This window comes from Microcaecilia unicolor, chromosome 4, assembly GCF_901765095.1.
Source record: "Microcaecilia unicolor chromosome 4, aMicUni1.1, whole genome shotgun sequence".
Taxonomy (NCBI): Eukaryota; Metazoa; Chordata; class Amphibia; order Gymnophiona; family Siphonopidae; genus Microcaecilia; species Microcaecilia unicolor.
Genome location: NC_044034.1, coordinates 340,810,583 through 340,834,691, shown reverse-complemented (window position 1 = coordinate 340,834,691; position 24,109 = coordinate 340,810,583). Strand labels below are relative to the sequence as shown.

Sequence of the window (24,109 nt, the reverse complement as noted above, 5' to 3'; positions counted from 1 at the left end):
ATTTGGAGCAGGGTAAGATTGCACTTAGATCTTTCAGCTGCTTTTGACCTTATTGACCACACTTTTCTGCTTCAACATCTAGTTTCTCTGGGCAGAGTCACCAAGAGACTGAGCCAGGCTGCCTCTGCCAGCGCCCCCCCCCTCCAGGACCGCCGCTGCTGCCCCCCCCCACCCCTGGTCACCGCCACGCAGACAGACCACAAAAATTGGGGGGGGGGGGGGGAGCCCAAAGTGGAGGAGCATATTTTGCCCCACCTCCCTGCCCCTGCTGAAACTCCACATATCTTAGCTGGCGGAGGTCCCCAAGCCCCACCAACAGAAGCCTCCCTCCAGCACTGTTCTCCACTGCATTGCCTGTGCAATGTGAGGGGAAAAGCAGCCGCCGGGAAGGCAATGCGGCGGAGAACAGCGCTGGAGGGAGGCTTCTGTTGGCGGGGCTTGGGGATCCCCACCAGTCAAACCAGTGGCCCCGAAGCCCTGTGTCTGCTCTTCCCCAGCCTCTAAGGGTAGCCTGGCGCTGGAGTTTTCTCTCTCCTGCTCCTGTCAGGACACAATCACCCGAGTCCCACCAGGAGCAGGAGAGAGACGGAGGCCGGGCCTGGGGGAATCTTGCCCTCCTGCACTGTTCATAAATGCTTTGCTTCTTTTCTGGAACACTGCTCCTTTGCAGTTGTTCAGTCTACATATACTTCTGCCCCACATACTCTCTCATGTGGGGGTTCCCCAGGGTTCTGTCCTCTCACTCTCTCTTTTCAACCTGTCAGTCCCTTAGCATTGCTTACTCAGACTTTTGGCATCAATGCCTACTCATATGCTGATGATTTTCTCTTAGTTCACTACACTGGTCTGCTATCTATTAACTTAACACCTCTACAAGACTGCCTGCGAGATGTTGCTAACTAGTTGATGCAACACCATCTAGTCCTAAACCCTGAAAAAACACAGTGGCCAGCTAGGTTACTCCCCTCTTCCTACAGCAGTTCCGCTACGTTTCGATAGATAGATTACCCCCATCAGTTCATTTAAATATCGTGCCATTATTTTGGATTCAGAGTTGTCTTTGAAATTTCTCAGGTCATGAAAACGGGTTTCTACTTCCTCCGTCGTCTTAGATCGGTAAGACTCGCTATCACTTTGCTTCCTTTTCTATGCCTACATTATCTCCTGCTATGACTACTGCAACTCTGTTTCTGCAGGTATCACCAAGGTCAATTTAAATTGTTTCCAAATGTGTCAGAATACTGCTGCCCATATAATTTGTCACGCCAAGCGCTATGACCATGTGTCACCACTGCTGCAACGTCTCCACTGGCTTCCCATTGATTTTCAAATCAAATACAAAATTCTCACGCTAACACACAAAGTCCTTTACACTGCTACCCCTTCCTATCTCGTCTCCCTGATTATCCTCTTTACACCTGCCCGTACTCTTCAGTCTTTGACCGACGACAGACTTGTCCTACCCCACTCCTCAAAAGCATGATGGGAGTCCACTCAGTCATCTGTTTTCTTCTTCTTCCTTGCTCCTGCTCTCTGGCACTCGCTCCCAAAACATTTATGACTTAAAAAGGTCTTTTTCAGCTTTTCAAACATCTCTAAAAACGTATTTTTTCCAACTGACTTTAGAACAGTGAGTGGCTGTTTCCAGTTGGGTTCTCTGTCACGAGGGGAAAGATCCTAGATTTTATTTAAGGAAATTGTTACAGTCGCGTTGTTATATGTATGTGTGCAGTGTTTTGTCTCTCCTCTATCAGATTAACTGATTGTTTTCCTATTATTTTATGGTGTTCTTGTCTAATTTCCAGTTTTTATATTTTATTGTAAACCATTTTGACTTGGATCAATGAGAAGCAGTATATCAAACTGATTGAGTAGGAGTGAGGTGGGAAAGTTGCAGTGATGTTCAAAGTGTATTTTTAATTCCTATCCCTCTCTCTTTCACTTCAAAGGCACCATATCCAGCAGGGGAACCTGGCACCATTATGGGGGTTAGAGGAAACACAAGGGTTTGTTTGTTTTTATTTATGTAGTATTATATCTTTGTGGCAACTTAATTCCAGATGCTAGCTAATGAACTGTTGCTAGTATTTGATAGGAAATCTATTTGGGGAAAACTTCTTGCACTGAGCAGTAGAGGTCTATAACAGAGACACAGATAAGCAGGACAGCAATGGTCAACTTTCTGGTAACAATGGCAAAGCCAGTTCTGGAACTGATCATAAGATGTCTTTCTATATCTCCTACTCTGCAAAAGTGTTTTCTACAACAAACACAAGTGCCTCACAGAACTAAAACATGTTAAACGTCACATGTAGCAGATTTGGACACTAGATTTAATCTTCTCATATCAAAGGATCACATGAAGGAGCTGAACTTGGACCAGACAATTCCATCACAACCAAATTACTTATAAAAAAATGTTGTGTGTGTTTCCAGTGAAATCCGTCTTATACGATATCTATTCAGGTTCAGAAAAGAATCACTTTGCAAACATTGAAATGAAGCCACCTTTATATGTCAGTTTCTTTATGAAGAATGTCTTCAACTTACACAGAACTTTTCCAGTCTATATTATCATAGTTCCTGGTGAACTGTTTTTTTTTCCTCAAATGCCTTTGCCATCCTTATTATAGACTTGGCATCTCAGGAAGTTCTCTTCCCAACTTCTATGCACTTTTGGTTCAGGAACCTTGATGCCGGCGCAATCGAGTTGTAGGCGCTCACAGCAGCTGCAACGCAAGATTCAAATAGGATGTGCATTTATAGTTCCAGAAAGCAAAGAGGTCCTGTTCTCCAAAGCAGCGAGCTAATGAATACTGAGAAGGCTCCAACACTGCCGGGCTTTCTTCCGATGTAGCAGATCTTTTGCAACAGACAATACAAACCCGGAAATCTACTCGGTCTCGAGAAGGTCTTTTTGACAAGCCGCATTCACTGTACAGGCCTAAAAACTTCTAATGAATTACATCTTTTCTTCAGTCTGCTGAGCTGTATAAGGCTGTGGAGCAGAAGCTGGTGCACCTTGTCCCTCAACTTAATGAAGGCTCAACAGCCTCCTGCACAAAAGAGCTTTTCCTTTTTCTGTTAGTTTGCAAGGTACGTACTGTACATGTACAGGGTAACTAGGAATGCAGCAGCCTCGCTGCCTCGATCCCAAAAATCAGCAGTGTGCATACCGGTTTTCACCGGTGCAGAATTAACACAGGCCTTGGACAGTCTCTGCCGCATTAAATAAAAAGTAGCCAGGATTCATTTGTTGTAGCTGAGGCATTCTGGTTTCCAGGGGTTTTTCCGACTTTGGTGAAACCGCCTGGTTTTTTTTCCGCATCATCTGTCCGACACCCATCATCGGGAATCTGGCTCTGCTCTTTACACAGTTTGGGCTTCCTAGTGGGCCGGCCAAGTTGTTGTTGTAAGTTGGAGAGATGGGAGAAATAGGAGAAATAGGGGAAGCAGGTGACGTTGCTTCAGAGCTTGAGGGGCTGATCTGGTCCTCGTATATGAAGGAAACATGAGTGGGGTGGCCAAGGACTTTCAAAGGCGTTGTGCTTCCTGGATGAAGAAAGCCTGGGGATAGAATGCTTTGACTGGAGTCTTTGGGTGACAAGTCGCCTGCAGAGCTTAATATTCTGTACTGATGTGTAGGAGAAGTTGGTTCCACATGATCCTCTCTGTTTACGGATTCAAAAGAGCGCACAATATGGAGAACCAAATTATTGTCTTTGCTCTGGCTTCTAGCGTTTGCAGGCTCCTTAGAGGGAGATTCCTGCTGTCGTATAAGCTTTGTAGGGGTTCTGGGAAGAGGAAGTTGCATTTCCAGGTACTCCACAGAAGAGGAAGTAACACATCCAGCAATGGTTCCTTCATGGTTAGAACTTGAGCCACTCAGGGAATCTGCAGGAGAAAGGGGTTAGAAGTTAAACTGCTGGTGGCACATTGTACACATAGGATGAATTTTGTGATGTCAGGGTCCAATGCACTGAATCGATTTTTCCCATTCTGGGGGTAAATTTTAAAAATTTCTTTTGAGAAAAGGACTTTTATAAAATTCCCCCAGAGTTACGCATGTATAAAGCAGGCATAGATACTTGCACCTACGTTTATGCAACCTAAGTTTAGGTGTGCTTGGGAGAGAAGTCTGGTAGAGCACTGGCAGAGCCATGAAAGTATGTGCGTAAATGTTCACCAGCTCCTGAGAAGGTGTCGATGTACACAGTCATGTTCCCTCTAAGCTGTGTGTTGAGTCCTTCACCTACATTCCTGCCAGTGATGCTGCTGCTTCAATACCACATTTTCAATAGTGAGGAACAGGCAAGTTCTGAAGGACACTAGAGGATCTGCCTGTCCCTAGTGATTGAAGACATGATACTGAAGCATCGCCCTCTACTGGCAGCAATGTGATTGGAGGACTCCCACACAGCTTAGAGGAAACACAGAAAGGTGCACTACCGCACATTTTGTGAGACTGTTTTATAAAGACACATATAAAATAACCCCTGTAGGTGCCCATTTGGACTTTATACCTTGGTGCCTGGTTATAGAATTGCCCCTTCTGTGGCTATGGCAAAAATGCTCAGTACATCTGGCCCTAAGTCTGTATTGACCTTTTATAAACACAAAAATAAATTTGGTGTTTAATATTATATCTGAAACAAATTGATACAAATTGCGCTTGCAAAATGCACTCAGCTATGAACTTTACATATGTAACTTCTGAGCTATCTAGTGTGTTTGCCAAGTTGGTCTACTCGAATACACAGAAATAAAGGCAAACAAGTAAACCGATAACTATTTATTGAACTAATGTGTTAAGTTAGTCCAGTATCAATTTTTTATATATTTTTGATGACTATTATTTACAATTTGTAATGGCAATACCGATAATTTTGGAACAAAACTTTGTGATGGACTCGGTTGTCCAAATGTTTTCTACTTGACAAATGACAAAACTCTGAAGGCAGGACCCTGTGGTTGGACTGAATAAAGATATTTGTCCATTCTATTCTAACAGATTCAGGTGGGTAGGTTTTGTTCATACATGTCATAGTAATATAGTAGATGACGGCAGAAAAAGACCTGCACGGTCCACCCAGTCTGCCCAACAAGATAAACTCATATGTGCTACTTTTTGTGTATACCTTACTTTGATTTGTATCTGTCATTTTCAGGGCACAGACCGTATGCCTGTCCAGCACTATCCCTGCCTCCCAACCACCAGCTCTGGCACAGACCGTACAAGTCTGCCCAGCACTATCCCCGCCTCCCAACCAGCCCCGTCTCCCACCACCGGCTCTGCCATCCAATCTCGGCTAAGCTTCTGAGGATCCATTCCCTCGGAACAGGATTCCTTTATGTTTATCTCATGCATGTTTGAATTCCATTACCGTTTTCCTCTCCACCACCTCCCGTGGGAGAGCATTCCAAGCATCCACCACTCTCTCCGTGAAAAAATACCATCTAAATATTTTTAGTTATCATGACTAATGTATTCTTACAGATCTATATCTATTCATACAGCTTATTCCTGTAGACCTGTATCTATTTGTACAGACTGCTATTGTAAACCACTTTGTTCTTGTATTAAGTGGTATATCAAGTCTAATCCTGTATATGTTCATACAGTCTATTTTATTTTTATTCTTTATTTGTACACTCTATTAGATTCAGGCCTATACAATTCATACTGTCTATTTGTATAGACCTGTATCTGTACAGTCTGTTTATACAGACCTGTATCTATTCATATGCTCTATTCATACAGACCCATGTCTATTTGTACCGTCTGCTCATTCAGGCCAATATTTATACATATCTATTCATATAGTCTATTTGTATGGACCTGTAGTCTATTCCTATATCTGTATCTATTTGTACAATCTGCTAATATAGTATGTTCATACAGATCTGTGTTGGTAGTCTGTTTATGCAGACCTTTATCTATATATACAATCTATTCCTATAGACCTGTACCTGTTCATACAGTCTGCTTATAGTCTGTTTGAAAACTGTTAGATAGACCCAGCCGATGGCACTGAAGCTGCTGGTCTAAAATCAGAAAGAGTGGGCATCAAGACCCCAGAGTGGTAAAAGTTCTACTTCCGATAACTGGTTCTCAGCCCTAATTATAACTCTTAGGCTTATAAGACCGATCTTTGTCGCATGTTTCTTCTGTCCAAGTATGCCAAAGCACCAACCTTTCTCTGCACGACCCGGCTTGATCACTTTCTTATCCTTCAACTGAGCTCTGCTGTTTTGGGCCTGTGCAAGACTCGAGGCCTGTTTATATGGAGACAGACTGTTGTCCAGTTTTTTTTGCAATGGACTGGGAAGAAGATCTTCTCTCTTCTCTGTTTCTTTAAGCTTTTTTTCCTTTTGTATCTGAAAATGCAAATAAAGGATTAAGGCTGAGTCAGCATAGGAAATATATCTTTACATCATAAGAAAGCAAAATATGATTCTTTGATTGCAAGCAGATAATCTAAACAACACTGTGCCACTTAATGTTCAAACAATTGCTACAAATTTGGGTATTGGGGTTGTCTAATTCCTAATCCAAGTGTATTTGGAAGATCTTGGCCTCATGCAGCTGCCAGAGGTAGTATCCATCTAATTATATTGAAAGAAAAATATGTTTGGAGGCCCACAGTGGCAGTGTTAAAGTACAGTGCTGCTATGAGCAGTGGCGTAGGAAGGGGGGGGCGGGAGGGGTGTTCCGTCCCGGGTGCATGCGCTCGGGGGGTGCCGGCCCCGCTGGTTCCCTGCTCTCTCTGCCCCGGAACAGGTTACTTCCTGTTCCGGGACAGAGAGAGCAGGGAACCAGCGGGGCCGACGCAGCTCCGAGTGATGTGCACTCGGGGCGGATTGGCCCTCCCGCAGGTAAGAATGCGGTCCGGGGGGGTGCACCGCAGAGGGGGGGGGGGTGCGCAGCGGCGACCCCGCCCCAGGTGCCATTAGCCCTCGCTACGGCACTGGCTATGAGAGCTCTAAGTTTGAACTTATACCACTGACAGTAGTCCTGTTTTTTTTTTAATGAAAACTAATTTGATTAAATACTACTATATTATTGAAATATTTCAGTAGATGCTACTTAATTTTATGGCTTCTCTTCAGGTCCTTATACTGGTTTATTATGTGCATTTTTTATGTAGTAAAATTACCCCATGAAGCCTTATTTATGAAGGGGATTTTACCATGGGTACAACATAGGATAGCCCATTGATAAATCGGACGCTTGTCTTTTACGATAAATACATTGAATATTTATGAGATACATGTACACGGGGGGAGGGGGCAGGGTTAGTTTCATAACAGAGTGCCTAGGTAACATTTTCAAAAAAGCACCTATTTTATAATAAAGGCAACACAGGCGCCTATGGTACTTATTTTGAAGAATATGGATATATCAAAATGCCAAAACAGACGTCCATGTGCTTGAAACATTCAAATTCCCTTGGACGTCCGACACTGCTATATGACCAAATAGCAAGGGGGCGTGTTTTGGGCGGGATTAAGGAGGGCCCAAAATCAAGACATCCAACAGCGATTACCGAAGGGAAGGAAACATCCAAGTCTAAAAGGAAGGACATCCTTAATTAGACCTGTTTCAATCACGTCCAGGTTAAAGAAACGTGCACTGATTGAGCAGTTGACCGCTGGAGGGATTAGTAAAGATAAGCAACCCAACGCAATATGTCTGAAATATATTAAAGTGAGTCCATTAATGACCTGTGAATAGAGACCTTGGCAGTGGCTCATTTCATGCTGGGATCAATGTCTGACAAGTCACTTATCTCATCATTGGTCTCAAAATATTCAGAATGGTCTTTTTCTTTTTATTATATAAGTATCAAAAATACTTGAAACCCTTAATCTTAATTCATCTTGATCAGTTTCCAATTATCTGAAAAAGATGGCAGGAGTCTTCAGCAACTTGGGTTTGGGGATCCCCACCTGCTATAGCAAGGATGCTCCACCACTGGGGTGCACCTGATCCCATAGTGGGTGAGCCACTGGTGTGTATTCTGTGCATGTACATGCATGTTTTATAAAATATGGATATATAGCCCAGCTCTGCCCACTATTCCACCCAAACTACATCTATGCATGGATTGTGTAAAAATCGTTGTCCACATGTTCGTTATTTGATATGCAAAAAATGCTTTATAAGATTTCCCCCATACAGGGTTTGTCTAAGAACGGAGTTAATTTGCATCTTGGATGTTTAGCTCATGCCTTTCTCAGTAATTCCTCTTAAAACCAGGCATGATTGGGACTACAAAGACTGCAGCTGAGAATTTGCAATACAACCAAAATGTGAAAATTAGTCTTGTTCCTAGAACAAAAGAATTCAAATACATCTCATGAATATTCATTGTGGATATCCAAAACAGACTTTTTGTGGGAGGAAGGAAGGAGCCAAGGACAGGAATTGAACACTACTGATATTTCAGTCTGGAAGGAGGGGGATGTAAAAGTTATACCTAGAAATAATTTGACGCTGAACCTGAAGAAAGAGAATTTCAGCCTGGTTCAAGTTTGGCAACATTTGAGGATTTTCCCCAGATCCAAGGAGAAAATGTGTAGAATTATTCCCAGGGGTTCTAAGAAAAACTGGCTGCGGATCTCTCTCTCCCAGTCAGTCGATCACTGATATTGTGAAGCCTTCTTTTCTGTATCCCCTCACTAACTTTGCCAAGTCCCCTCAGCAGGGAAACTAGAGGGAGGGGGTGATTTGGGAGGTATCTGTAGAAGGAGGGGTTTGATGTGTGTGTGTGAGAGAGAGATTTGCTTTTTTTAAAATTTTTAAACGAGACTTATCAACCCAATTCAATAAACACAAAATAAAGCTCAGCCAGAAGAGGAGTAACCTAGTGGTTAGAGCAGCAGGCTCTGAACGAGAGATACCAGGGCTCAAATAGTTTATTGAGATTTACTATACCGCTATTACTGACTGACAGTTCTCGGTGGTTTACAATACAATTACAAATTCCAAGGAAAATGAAAGGAACTACAAAATTCAATAGGACAGTGGACAGAACAGAAATCATAGAGGGAAAAGACAACTAGCAATACAGAACAAACAGAAATAAAAGACATCATATTACATCAAAAGCTTTAGCAAAGAGCCATGCCTTAAGCTTTGCTTTGAATGTTTTAAAAGAAGTCTCAGCACGAATGTCTGACGGGAAGGAATTCCAGTGATAGGGAGCTGTAAAAAAGAAAGCATGATGGCAAGTGGACTCTAACCGGGCAGATTTTGGACTGGGCAATCTCAAATGATGGTCGTTAAGTAAACAGAGGAGTTGGGCAGGGGGACAAGGAATGGTGAGGGAGCACAAGTAGTGGGGAAGACCGAATCTATAGGATTTGTATGTAAGGACCAATAGTTTAAAGAGAATGCGCTGATGAACTGGAAGTCAATGATATTTTTGAAGTCATGATGATGTATGGTCATAACGATGAGCATGGCAGAGCAATCGAATGGCTGTATTTTGGCGAGATTGGAGCCTTTTAATGGATGCTTGTGTGCAACCGAGGTGTATGATATTGCAATAGTCTAATCTCAAAGTCAACAGAGAGGGAACAATGGAGTGAAAAGTACTGGTGCTGAAATAACGGTGAACAGCACTGAGCTGTCGGAGTACAAAGAACCCTGTTTTACAAACATTAGAAATATGAGGTGAAATCGATAAGTATGAGTCAAGTTTGACCCCCAAGATAGTTAAACGAATCAACTGGATGAATAATAGATCCAAAAAGCTGAAGCACATTGGTGGGGGCTGTAAGACCCCCTGAGAACCAGCATGCTATAGTAAGCCAGTTTGAGATGAGTTGCAGACAATCCTGTAAGGGTCCTTAGGAAGGGTTATAGGGATCAATAGGGTATAATAGGAAGATATTGTCTGCATAGACTTGAAAAGAAATACCTGTGGATTGGATTAGAGTTGCCAGAGGACTAAGGAGTATGTTAAATTGTCCTCTTCTAGAGGACAGAGCACAGAACCCTGCAGAACACCAGAGGGCAGAGACTGTGGAGTGGCTCTGGATGTGTCTGTGTACGATTAGAGAGGAATGATGTAAACCAAGAAAGTACTAAGCCCGTAACAGCAAGTGATTTGAGACAGGACAGAAGCAAAGAGTGATCAACAAGGTCAAATGCTGCAGAGAGATCAAGAGAAACCCCAAGAACTATGCTATATTTGTCCCAGTGTGTATGAATCACATTCATTACCACGATTTGTATTGTCTCGGTACTGGAATGGGATCTAAAACCAGATTGTCTGGGGTGCAGGATGAGGGTCTTTTCTACGAAGGAGGACAGTTGAATGGAAACAATTTTCTCTAAGACTTTGGAGAGAAAGCATAAGTTGGAAAATGGACGATAATGTGCTGGGAAGAGGCGATCCAGAGATGGTTTCTTGAGGATGGGCTTGACAATTGCTTTTTTCCAATTAAGTGGCACCAGCCCAAACCCCACCGATACTCCTTGTGGTCTTGGGCAAGCCATTTAATACCTACTGTAACTGAACTACTTCTGGGATCTTGCCAGGTACTTGTGACCTGAATTGGCCACTGTTGGAAACAGGATACTGGGCTTGATGGACCTTCGGTCTGTCCCAGTATGGCAACGTTTATGTTCTTAAACACATGAGTTAAAAAATAAACGGTTGATTAAATCACTTGTCTGGTGCTAACTGAATAGTGCTGCTAAATATCCATAGGGGCTGATGTTAGTGACTTGCCCAGAGTCATGAGGAGCTGCAGTAGGAATTGAACCCAATTCCCCTGGTTCTCAACCCACTGTGCTATCCATAAGGCTACTCCTCCACTCAATTTAGTTAGCTAACAAACAAACTAATTAAGGTATTCTAAGCAACGCAGAGTGTAGGCAACTCACTTCACACAGAATTTTTCTGTGAGAGTCCAAGGTGGCATGGAAGGTTTTGTGGTGAAGATTTCTTGTCAGTCTCTCACATTTAAGTGCCGGTTTTGTCTTGTTATGCAAGTACAAGGAAGCCCATGTAAGTTTTAAAGGCAGATGGTAACTAAGAAACACGTGTGAATGTCTGAGCAAAACCTGTTCTTCTGTTCATAAATGAGCCTCTCAAAAAAGTTCAAGTGCAAACAATTTGTGCAAAGCTCATATTTAGGCACTGAAAAACAAGCACCATTATGTGCTGACACTTTTGTTTTTGGTTTGAACATGCACACAAGAAGCCACGCTTACCATGAAACCTTGTGCGCATGCATTTGGCATATTCTGCCCACATTTTCCATAGGTTTTCCATGCATAAAGTTTGCATGCAATTCGCTTCTTGCATGCCACGGTAGTACGCTCGTGGTAGAAGCCACATGCTGAAGACATCCACGTGTGGCTCTATTGCAAGCCTTTCTGCATTGGCCCCACAGTTAGTGCCTATGCTGAAACAAGCTAATCTGTGGGTGGTCTGGGGGTGGAGCCAGCATTTATATGGTTAAAGTGCCAATATTCAGCACTTGACCACATAAAACACAGTCCTATCTTCATATGGTTAAGTGCTAAATATTGCACTTAACTATATAAGAATTAGCTGGCTGTGTATTCCCAGATATTCAATGCCAGTGCCCAGACATGGCCTGGCATTGAATACCTGGGGATTAAGTCAGTGGCAGCCAGAAAAATGCAGACTACTGCCAGCTGAATATTGACCCCCAAAGATAACAGGTGATATCTTTTTACTGGACTAACTAATACATTTTTATTGTATTTTTTATATATATACACGCCTGTAAGCCCAAAAGCTATGGAAGCAGTGTGCATTCAGGTATTGTTCTGCCCCTGGAGGTCTCATAATCTGAGTTTGCATCAGAGGCAATAGAGGGTTAAGTGACTTGCCCAAGACCACAAAGAGCAGCAGTGGGATTTGAGCCAAGCTCCTCTGGCTTTCAGCTGCTGTAACCATTAGACTACTTCTACACTTGTCATACAGGGTGACGGCTTGTCTGGAGCCCGCTGTTTTAATGGAAGGGGGGGGTGAGCTATCCCCTTGATGGGTGGGGCTGGCCATGATGGGCCTTGTTTCCCTGGCTGTATGAGGAGAGGATATGGTTGTATCCCTAATGGCTCCAAGGGGAAGTGGGAGTAGGCTTCTGGAAAGGTGTTAATATTCCAATAGGGGGAGTTCTTTTAAAAATAATTTTCAGTGGAAAATGTCATACACTCACGGTCAAGCTTTCAATGTCCTAGGGCAGGGCACAGACAGAATTTGCTGTTAGAGAGCAAGATTGATAATTGTCAAGGGTTCCTATTCAATTCAGAATTTAAGTTCTGGCACATCTCAGGGTTTAGAGGACTTCCCCCCCCCCCCCCCCAAAAGCAGGCACATCATGCTGAAACATGGCCTCTGTGAAAAATCAATAAAAATTTTTTAATCTGGTGGATTCCTGTGTCATTCATTGTCCTTCCCACAGGTCATCACCGCTTCTTTTTGTCTGCTGACAGCTACACTCCCTTCGTCTGGTGAGCGTATAGTAATTTATTCAAAATTAACCCCTGGAACTTTCCTCAGGTTTGTTGAAACTTTCTTTTTAAAGCAGTTCACGTCTCCAATTATGTCCCATAAGCCAGGTGTAATGTAACTAGGACACTAGAAAATTATCTAGACTCATCTGAATAAAATAACTAGGGATATATTGTCATTTGAAACTACACAGAAAATGCTAATGACTTTTCCTATTTTGTTTCATTTTTTTGAAAGTCTGATGAACCACTGCAAACACCTTCAGACCTCTCTAGACCCCCTTTTCATGTCATGGCAGCTGGTTTTAAATGAGCAGGACACTGGAAACAGCGACAATGTTTTGAAAATAAGTCTCTTGATAATGCTTAGTGTATCTAAGTTTATTTGTATCACTTTATAGACTCGACATGGCTGTGTTGTGGCCCACTAGCCTGCCTCAGGAATCTGTACAATCTCTCAAAGACGTCTTGATGGAAAAAATGTGTCTTGGAAAAGATGAAAATCAGTATGTAAATTGGTATGGTAGAACCGCTAAGTGAAACACTTTTTCGACGGGAAAGAAAACACCAAATTGTACCGCACGAAAACTCAACCAAGAGAGCTGCTCTGAATAGACAATTGTCCCCTTGTCAAAAGGGTAAATGTTAAATGAGCAGGGACATTCCTTCACAGCAAGGTAGGAAAGGGGATGGGACTTACAATCAAAGTGGTTTACATATTAAATAGAGGGACTTATTTTGTACCTGGGGCAAAGGAGGGAGTGGAGGAGTGGCCTAGTGGTTAGGGTGGTGGACTTTGGTCCTGTGGAACTGAGGAACTGAGTTCGATTCCCAGCACAGGTAGCTCCTTGTGACCCTGGGCAAGTCATTTAACCCTCCATTGCCTGCCGCATTGAGCCTGCCATGAGTGGGAAAGCACAGGGTACAAATGTAACAAAAATAAAATTAAGTGACTTGCCCAGAGTCACAAGGAGCTGCAGTGAGAATTGAACCCAATTCACTAGGATCAAAGCCTGTTGCACTAACCACTAGACTATTCTTCAGGAGCCACAGAAGACCCGTGGATGGGATAAGGGAGGAGTCCAGGAAGATCAGAAGGGAATACAATGCAAGAAATTAAAATGAAAACCAAACCAATGTTCAATATGCACACCCTAATACTGACTGCATTCAGACCTCAGGGTGACATTTAATTTTTTTTCTAAGGCCTGATGCTCATTAATAGTTCACATCTCTTCATCTTAGTGACCAATCTAGTAAGTTTGCTTCGATTCTTTAGAAAAATCATGAATACATATGACATCAATGTACTTCCAGAGGCTGATGTGGACTAAACCTTACCTCGGAGGAGTTCTTGTTCACTTTGTATTTTTCCATTTGATGAGCCTGGTTCTTGTGGCAAACATTGTCATTAATATCTGGCTTCTGGGAAGAGAAAAGATAACAGATATAGTAATGATGAAAGATCTAAAATAATAAGACAGTTCAGCTGGGAATAGAAAAGACAGAGTACATTAATGACAAAGGATCTAGAATAATCAGACACAATTCAACTCACATATACATCCATGCCACTGATTTTAGCATGATGGGTCACAAATTCAGTATTTCTTAAATACTCAGATATCTAGAGAGTTTAGCCTAATACCATTTTCCTTATGCAACAAAAAGAAAAAAAAAATCATATGTCCAGCCCAGCCATGTAAATTTACTTCTGAAAATGATGGGTTTGCACACCTCCAACCTGCACAAAATTAAGGTCCGGGTGAGCCTGACTTTAAAACCCTTTTCAAGAGAAATGAGCAACCCCTTTTTCCATAGTCAGTTATCCAAAAGCTTCTGAGTGGTGAAGATTTTCAGCCAGCAAGTGACTGGACTAATTTCAACACCACTGCTTAAATTAATGCGTATTTCAGCACTTCTATTTGTATAAGGACCTATGCTGACTATGCAGACAGTGGGGATTGCCTGTTATTTTCCATCTGTTTTTATAGTTAGTTCACTGTTCAATATTTTTATGACAATAAACCTTTTTTAGTTTATTGCCTCTGCTTGTCTGGACCGACTAAGAATCCTGGAGGTTTATGTGTTGGGTCTGAGTGCTTTCTAGGAACTGTGGGACCACTGGGAGAGTGGCCCCAGTAACCTAGAAATCACTGGAGATAACTTGAGAGCAAAAGACTCGCCCAGAGGCGGTTGGGACCCAGTCAGTAGGAGGAGGGTGCTAGTGTAGAGCATACGCCCAGGTGCAGGCAGACCGGAGCTGTGCTGGGGATAGACCCTTTAAGTGGCCGCAGGGTTAGCCCCAGGCAAGTGGCTAAGCATTTCGTGACAAATAAATCTTAGCAAGATGCAAGATGCACATGCAAATCCAAATTGTTGCCACTTAATGCCAATAATTGATTGTTAGCACCCATTTAGCGCCAATTGGCTCATTACTCAATTAAATTGCATGCACATATTGGGTGCACACCCAAATTTGCACATGCAATTTTGAGCTCCATATATAAAATTGGAGGATAAACATTTACCACACTTTACTAAAAATGCTCCTTCGTATAGCCCTGCTATTCAACAGGCCTCAACTACATGTATAAATTCTCCAGACAGCGGTTGAATATTGTCTCTATCTGGATAACTTTCCAGCCTGCTCTCACTCCACAGGATAGTATCGGGCTTTTCAGTCACAGTTTCAGCCTAAAATCATCCATATAATTCCTCAAAATACACGGACATTGACGTTATATATTCACCAGCCGCTGATGGAGGTATAACTTTCTTTGAATATCAGACCAATTATCTATAAAAGAATTTTGAGTCAATCTTAATTTGACTGGCTAGATTTGAATCTATGTTTGCCTGGCTGTGGTATAAACATGAGCACTCTCAGAATGTTCACTGAGGGGAAAGAGAGCATCACAAAAAGAATTAGGGATGTAAACAACCAAAATGATACCAATAGTTTAAAAATTAGTCAAACTCAGGGGAGTAGGGGCAGGAAATGACCTTCCACTCCTATAAGGTCACCTATGGTCATAAGTCTTCCTCAGGGCCATGTGATGAATTTAAATGGGTAGAGAGGGAGGAGGATTTTAAAAAGCAAAGATTTAAACAGCTAGCTCCCAAGGTTAATCTGTTAAACCTTTTGAAAATAGACTCCTTGGTATACTAGACTAACAGTCAGCCTTTCTACAAAACCAATGCTTTTTCCACAGCAAACATGCAAATATCGTATTCCGGCAAAATGCATCTCAGAAAGTAAGTTCAATGCTACCCCAAATATAAGCCCATGATTCAGGTTTTTCCATCATCTTTATCAGCTGTATAAAGTGAGCTGACATTCAATTACTAGATGTCAACAGATCATGTCCCTTGCAGAAACAAAAAATCCAACCTTCCTCACTTTCCAGAACCTAACTATAAACAAAGAAAGTTTTTAAACAATTAATTTGCATACTCATTAAATATGGCAGACTTATTCACTGCAGTCATTAGATGAGACCAAGGTCTGCTTTTGTAATTGAAAGATTTGTTGTATAGTAACAGACAAAGCAGAAAGCAGGGTTTGGCCAAAGAATGTGACCCTGGGCTTCTCCTGTCTCCAGTAAATCAAACACTGCGATAAGCTCAGCCTTGGGGCTGATAACATAAAGATGGTGCAATCCAGGAGGGAAAAGCTGCACTGAGGGAGTTTTCTGAAAGCTGCAGAAATCTTTCAGTTAATTCACCTGGAAAATAATTACTGTTCCTGCTTATTCATTCCCTTCTTTAGGATCCCCAAATAAATCAGGGTGCTGCTTCATTGAACCGTATGTCGGTATCACCCCAAAACATGTAAAGGTATGCACTATGAACTGCAGTCTCTTCAACCTTACCTACTGAGTTACTGAGGGACCGATGCAGAAAGCCTAGCTGTGTATTTACTGCGGATTTTGTGAGAATGTTAACGACCAATCAATGCAGAGAGGGATTGAGCACGGGTGTTAACTTGTGCGGAAGACATGACTACACATTGCATTAAAATGTAGGGTAATGAGGCAATGCACAGAAGGAATCAGTTACTTTTGCCACGTCCAGGGCAGCATAGAAGAGTTAGCGGAGAGAATTTAATCCTAGGTTTTTAAGATTTAACTGCCAGTTTTGTCTTCTTCTGCAGCCAGAAGTGCCTGCAAGTTTCTGACTGATGGGAGATAACGCAGCTTGTGCACATAATGCAATAAAAGTGAAAGTATCAGCACCTGTTCTTCTGCACACAGATATCAGCCTCACAAAAATTTTATGTGGAAGAAATATTTCAAGATAGATATTTATGCACAGAAGAATTGCAGATGTGCGCTGACACTTTTGATTTTCTTCCAACACGCACAAGAAGCCAAGCTTACCACAGAGCCTTTGTATGCATGCATCTGGCAGATAAAAGAGATGTACCCAATGAACGGAGTTCCCCGGGAGCAGTGAAGGGAGAGATAAGAGTAGAGAGGTAATGAGGAGCTGCAGAGTGAATGCACTTGTAAGTCAATAAGAGGAATTTGAACTGTATGGAGAAACGGATAGGGAGCCAATGAACTGACTTGAGGAGTGGGCTAATATAGCGACAAAGGCGGAATATAAGTTGTGCAGCAGAATTTTGAACAGATTGAAGGGGAGAAAGATGGCTTAGTGGGAGACCTGTGAGAAGCAAGTTGCAACGGTCTAAGCGAGAAGTGATAAGAGTGTGGGTAAGGTTTTTGGTAGTGTGCTCAGAAAGGAAAGGATGAATTTTGGTGATATTATAGAGAAAGAAATGGCAGGTTCTAGCAGTCTGTTGGATATGTGCAGAGAAAGACAGAGTGGCATCAAAGAAATCCCCACGGTTACGAGCTGAAGAGACAGGGAGGATGAGAGTGTTATTCACAGAGATAGAGAATGGGGGAAGAGGAGAGATGGGTTTAGGAGGAAAGACAAGAAGCTCAGTCTTGGTCATATTTAGTTTCAGATGGCAGTGAGGCATTCAGGCAGCTATGTCAGCCAGGCAAGCTGATACTTGGACCTGGATTCCTGCTGAGATTTTAGGTATGGAGAGGTAGATCTGGGAGCATCAGCATAAAGGTGATACTGAAAACCTTGGGATGAGATCAGAGCACCAAGGGAAGAAGTATAGATGGAAAAAAGAAGAGGTTCCAAGACGGGGCCCTGAAGTACACCAACTGACAATGGGATAGAAGTGAAGGAGGAGCCGCCAGAGTATACACTAAAAGTGCAATGGGAGAGATGAGAAGAAAGAACAGAGCCCTGAAATCCAAGCGAGGACAGCATATCAAGGAGTAGGAAGTGATCAACAGTGTCAAAAGTAGCAGATAGATAGAGAAGGATGAAGATAGAATAGAGACCTTTGAATCTGGCCAAGAACAGATCACTGAAGACAGGAAGGGCTATTTCAGTTCAGTTAAGAGGGCGAAAGCCAGACTGAAGTGGATCAAGAATAGCTTGAGATGAAAGAAAGTCAACACAACAGTGGTGAACAGCACGTTCCAGTATCTCGGATAAGAAAGGGAGGAGAGAGATGGGGCGACAGTTGGAAGGACAGGTAGGGTTCAACGAAGGTTTTTTGAGGAGTGGAGTAACTATGGCATATTTGAAGGCATCAGGGACAGTTGCAGTGGAACTTGAAAGATTGAGGATATGACAGATAGAAGGGATGACAGTAGGAGAGATAGTGCTAAGTAGATTGCTAGGAACAGGATCAGAGGAACAGGTAGTCAGTTTGGAGAAGGAAACAAAATGTGCAGTTTCCTCTTCCGTGATTTCAGAAAAGGAGGAAGGGGTTGAAGGGGAGTTGAGAGAATGGACTGAGGGAAGGAGAGGTGGAGATGACTTGGTTAAGAATTCAAGGTTAATCTTGTGAACCTTATCATGAAAGTACTCATCCAGAGTCTAGGGAGCAAGTGAAGGGAGAGTTGGAGGTGAAGGCACTTTGAAGAGAAAGTTCAGTGTGGCAAAGAGATGCTGAGAGTTTGAGTCAAAAGTTTGTCAACTGGATGTAGTAGTTCTGTTTGGCAAGTGAAAGAGCAGACTGGAAGGAGGTCAGCAAAGAATTTGAAATGTATGAAGTCAGCATGGGCATGGGATTTCAGCCAAAGGCATTCAGCAGATCGGGCACAGGAATGTAAGTAGTGGATTCTAGAGGTCAGCCAAGGCTGGGGTTTGGTAAGCCTTACAGAACGTTGAATTGAAGGAGTAAGAGTATCCAGAGCAGAGGAGAGAATAGTATTATAGGAACAGACGGCCTAATTGACAGACTTGGATAACATAGTGGTTGACAAGAGGTTTGAAACATTGGAGGCCAGAGTAGAAGAGTCACTAGCATGAAGATTCCTAAATGTATTGGTGGAGATTGGACGGGACTGGGGGGCGAGGGTGTTTAAGTGTGAAAGTTATCAGATGATGGTCAGAGAGAGGAAGAGCTGAGATACAGAAACTGGAGAGTGAGCAGTTGGAGAAAAAGATAAGATGAAAAGACAGTGACCATTCTGCTGAGTAGGGGTAGTGGAGCATAGCTGAAGATTGAAAGATGTTAAAGCGAGAAACTGAGAGGCATAAGATTCAGAGGGATCATTAGCATGAATATTAAAATCCCCAAGAATGAGGGAAGGAGATGAAGGTTCAAGAAAGAAGGAAAGCCAGGAGTCAAAGTCAGTGAGAAAGGAAGAAAGGGACTTATCAGGGGGCCAATAAATGACAGCTACTCGGAGAGGTACAGGAGTGAATAGATGGATGGAGTGGACTTCGAAGAAAGAAAAGCAATGAGACTGAGGTGGAAGAAGAGGCTGAAATCTACAAGAGGGTGAGAGTAGTAGCCCAACACCACCTCTGCGGCCAACTGGGCGAGGAGTATGGGAAAAATATAACCTCCATGACACAGGGCCACAGCTGAAGCAAGAGTCTTCAGGGCAAAGCCAAGTCTTAGTTAGGCAAGCAGATGGAGAGTATGAGAGATAAAGAGGTCGTGGATGTAGTAAAGTTTGTTACAGACAGAGTGGGCGTTCCACAGAGCACATGAGAAAGGTAGAGAGGAAAGGTAGAGGAGATAAAGAGAAATTACACTGGAGACATCACTTTGAGACCTGCAGGAATAGGATAACAGCTGATATGGAGGGCAGGATTGGGATTGATATCTCCAGCAGAGAGCAGGAGAAGGAGCAAGACAGTACAGAGAAGAGTAGGAGAAGCATGACGACAGCGATGAAGACAAGATGTACTCAGACAGAATTGAGATGGTTGAATGAAAGGAAGGAAAGTTGAAGGTTGAGAGCTAAGAAGGGAGAAGGCAAAAGGGATGGTGAGATGATGAAAGCAGACATCCACATGAGGCTCTACCTGAAGCTTTCAACATCGGTCTGTGTGAGCAAAACATAACTAGCTGACGAGGGGATTCAAGGAACAAGAGTTTTTAAAATGTATAAGAATGAGAAAGGAATAAGGACTAAGGGCAAAATTCTAGAGTAGCACCTAAAAATTGGTGCTGAAAATTAAACGTGCTTAGCGCAATTCTATAAGGGGTTTGCATCCTTTATAAAATTGCACTTAGTGGGTAACTGCATCTAACTGTATGGCAGCCCAATTTAACGCACATAACTCTAGGTACCATATATAGAACTTGGGCATAAGAGCAAAACTGAGAATAGTAGTAGTAAGGTCACAAAACAGCTAATAGGCCTCCTGAGTAATCTAGACAGAATATTCATTTTAATACGTTTGAGAAAGTACTCTGTTGTCATATTTGCCATGAAACAGAAGGAAGATTCTAGGAGGCAACAGTGGCATAACCGGGACTGATATTTTGCTGGGGCCCAAGGATAACATGAGTGGGCACTGGACACTGCAGATTCTAATGCTGCTACCAATTCTCTTCTCATTGGCTTGTGCTGCTGACTGGGTGGGCCTGACTCTAAAATGGGGAGCCTAGGCCCATCAAGCCACCTGGGGCTACATTCCTAGTAGGCAAAAAAAACATTGACACCCCCCCCTGTGGAAGTCATTTTAATTAAGAAAAAATGTCAAGCAGAACCAACGAGGGTGAAAGTGAGGAGAGTTCCAAATGACCAAGGCAATCAAGAAGTAAGAGTGCCCAAAAGTTTATTTGCCAAATAATTAATCAGTGCAATCCTGTTGCCATTCTACAGATAAAGAATCTTTGCCAAATGTCAGGAGAGAAATACTATATTCTAAACAGAACAACACACCACCCTTCTATGAATCAGAAACAAAGCTTGCAATTGCTACTGAGCTACTACTGAAAAAGGTGTGAGCAAAATCTAAATAAATAAAATTCTCCCAACATTCAGACTGGAGCCAGCTCGATAACTCCATAGCTGGGCAGGAGACCCACTTTTTATTCTTTGAGCCTGACCAATTCCTTGGGCCAGCGGGAGCTCCTGTATCTGATTCTCTAGGGAACTAAAATCCATCTCTCTCATGATTTCACAAATCTGTAATGGGGACTCCACAGCTGTCAGGATTTCAGGATACCCCCAAAGAACATATAAAAGATACATTTGTATGCTTTGGCTATTCAGTATATGCAAATTTCTATCACATCTACTGAGGATAATCCAAAAATCCAACAGTTGTGGGGTCCCAGGAATATGAGTACGCAGCTATGGAATTCACTTCCAACCCACCTGAGAAAGATCAACGAATTAACTAACTTCCGCAAAGCCTTGAAAACTTACCTCTTTAACAAAGCCTACCAAGAGAACCCTTAACTAACTACAACACAATACCTATCCTACTTTATTCAGGATGTATCCTTCTACAATTGCTTGAACAAACACTCTTGTCTTCTTTAACTTTATCTTCTTTGTAACACCAATTGTATGATGTAACCTGGTCTGGCATTGCCACAACAGGTCTCTGTAAGCCACATTGAGCCTGCAAATATGTGGGAAAATGTGGGATACAAATGCAATAAATAAATAAAATAAATAGGTCTGGGAAGCCTTGATGTAGCTCAGAAAGAGGGCTGTAACTGCGAGGGATGGCTGAGTAGGCTACAAGAAAAATCTCCTCAAATAAGTATATTGATATGTATCCAAAAAATATTTTATAGATTTTTAATGCATCAAACATCTTACAAAAAGGAAGGAAAAAGCCTCATCTGACTTCTTTATCAGGCAGAACGCCTTAAATTTCCTGGAGTACAAATTGTCATCATTGAGACTAAAAAACCTTCCCACCTTCCTTAATAGTGTGTTTATTTCAAATCTTAAGCAAACAAAACAACGAGAAACTACTTAGCTTTTAATTGTTAGCTTTTAGCTCATGTCACTTTGCCGGATCTCATTACGATATACCACTATAAGATCATTTGTAGGGATAGCTAAGTAGGAACAGAATATAAAGAGCAGAAAAGCCCTGGGTAGCTATATAAGAGTTATGATATTATTGCCTCAGGAAAGGCTTGCTCCAGCTGAGCCAGAAACTTAGAGAGGACCCTGGGCAAGTCACTTTAACCCTCCATTGCCCCAGGTAATTAACATGAACTTTCATTACTCCATTGCCCCACCCAAACCCACTTCTCCTCTCCCCCCCACTCTCTATCTCAGTCGATGGCACCCTCATCCTCCCCGTCTCATCTGCCCGCAACCTCGGAGTCATATTTGACTCCTCCCTCTCCTTCTCTGCGCATATCCAGCAGATAGCCAAGACCTGTCGCTTCTTTCTCTATAACATCAGCAAAATTCGCCCTTTCCTCTCTGAGCACACCACCCGAACTCTCGTCCACTCTCTCATCACCTCTCGCCTTGACTACTGCAATCTACTCCTCACTGGCCTCCCACTTAGCCATCTATCCCCCCTTCAATCCGTTTAGAACTCTGCTGCGCGTCTTATCTTCCGCCTAGACCGATATGCTCATATCACCCCTCTCCTCAAGTCACTTCACTGGCTTCCGATCAGGTACCGCATACAGTTCAAGCTTCTCCTACTAACCTACAAATGCACTCAATCTGCAGCCCCTCATTACCTCTCTACCCTTATCTCCCCTTACGCTCCTACCCGGAACCTCCGTTCATAGGACAAATCCCTCCTCTCTGTACCCTTCTCCACCACCGCCAATTCCAGGCTCCGCCCTTTCTGCCTCGCCTCACCCTATGCTTGGAATAAACTTCCTGAGCCCATACGCCAAGCCCCCTCCCTGCCCATCTTCAAATCTTTGCTCAAAGCCCACCTCTTCAATGTCGCCTTCGGCACCTAACCATTATACCTCTATTCAGGAAATCTAGACTGCCCCAACTTGACATTTCGTCCTTTAGATTGTAAGCTCCTTTGAGCAGGGACTGTCCTTCTTTGTTAAACTGTACAGCGCTGCGTAACCCTAGTAGCGCTTTAGAAAAGTTAAGTAGTAGTAGGTACAAAAAACTTAGATTGTGAGCCCACTAGAGACAGAGAAAAATGTAAACTGCTTATAAAAAATGAAACCCGCTTTAGCAGCATATCAAATCCATGACTCTCTACCCTTTATGATACTGTCAGGCTATAAGAGGGTCAATTTCGGGTTGCAATACTCCAGGCCAGTGCTTCTTAAACCTGTCTTGGAAGAGACCTATTCATATAGCAATAAATGATCTATATATATAAAACTCACCCTCAACGTTCTATTGTCTGATGACGTCACTGAAGCCAAGGTTCATAAGTTCGAAGCTCTGAAGCCAAGAAAATCACAGTCTCGGGGCCCCGCCCTCGCGTCAAACGTTATGACGTTGAGGGCGGAGGCGGAGCAATTCACTCACATCGACGACGGCCAGGGCGCCGCAACGGGCTACCCACTGACGACGAAGGTGCGTTGGGTGGGGGGGCCACAGTCACACATCGACGGTGGCCACGGCGGTGCAATGCCATCACTAACAACCAAGGTGCGTTCGGTGTGGGGGGGGGGGGGGGCCACCAGAAAGCCTTGCTAGCGTCCGTTTCATTGGCTCCAGAAACGGGCCTTTTTTTTTACTAGTATCCTCATATAAACCTGATGTGTTTAAATACTTTTAAAGTGGAGGAAAAAACCTCAAATATTAAGGGAACACTCCGTCGTTGGCAAGACCAACATAAGGGAGGTCCCTTAAATCATCACGGGCAAAAAAAACCCTCCTTCTTACAAAAGTGTGGCTATTCTGCTCTAATACTTTTGAATGGATGATAACCGTGTAAATTTTACTAAACGGTTCAAAATGCACGGACCCTGAGGCAGAATTCGAAACTTGGGCCGAAGTCGGGCTGTGGAGGGTGTCTAAGTGACTGCATAAGCTAAAAGATAAGTGCATTTTGAACCGTTTAGTAAAATTTACACAGTTATCATCCATTCAAAAGTATTAGAGCAGAATAGCCACACTTTTGTAAGAAGGAGGTTTTTTGCCCGTGTTCCCTTAATATTTGAGGTTTTTCCTCCACTTTAAAATTATTTAAACACATCAGGTTTATATGATGATATCATTTATTGCTATATGAATATTTGATCACTAGATATCCTAGATAGCTCTCTTTGTTTATTTTGGAAGAGAACTATCCAGTCCAGTTTTCAGGATATCATACATTTGCTCCATTACATGACAAATTCTCTTATCCATATTCATTGTAGTT

At 42.8% G+C, this 24,109-nt stretch overlaps 1 protein-coding gene across 1 annotated transcript in view; it reads right to left on the bottom strand.

Moving 5' to 3' along the window:
- Positions 1-2,313: 2,313 nt before the first annotated feature.
- HUNK (hormonally up-regulated Neu-associated kinase) overlaps positions 2,314-24,109 on the bottom strand; it is a 99,710-nt gene continuing 77,914 nt past the window's right edge. The window contains exons 9-11 of the mRNA XM_030202150.1: positions 13,841-13,924; positions 6,195-6,378; positions 2,314-3,894 (exon numbers count right to left, since the gene is read on the bottom strand). Of these exons, the coding sequence (XP_030058010.1) occupies positions 3,197-3,894; positions 6,195-6,378; positions 13,841-13,924 (966 nt within the window). The 3' untranslated portion in view covers positions 2,314-3,196. The remainder of the gene's footprint in view (positions 3,895-6,194; positions 6,379-13,840; positions 13,925-24,109) is intronic.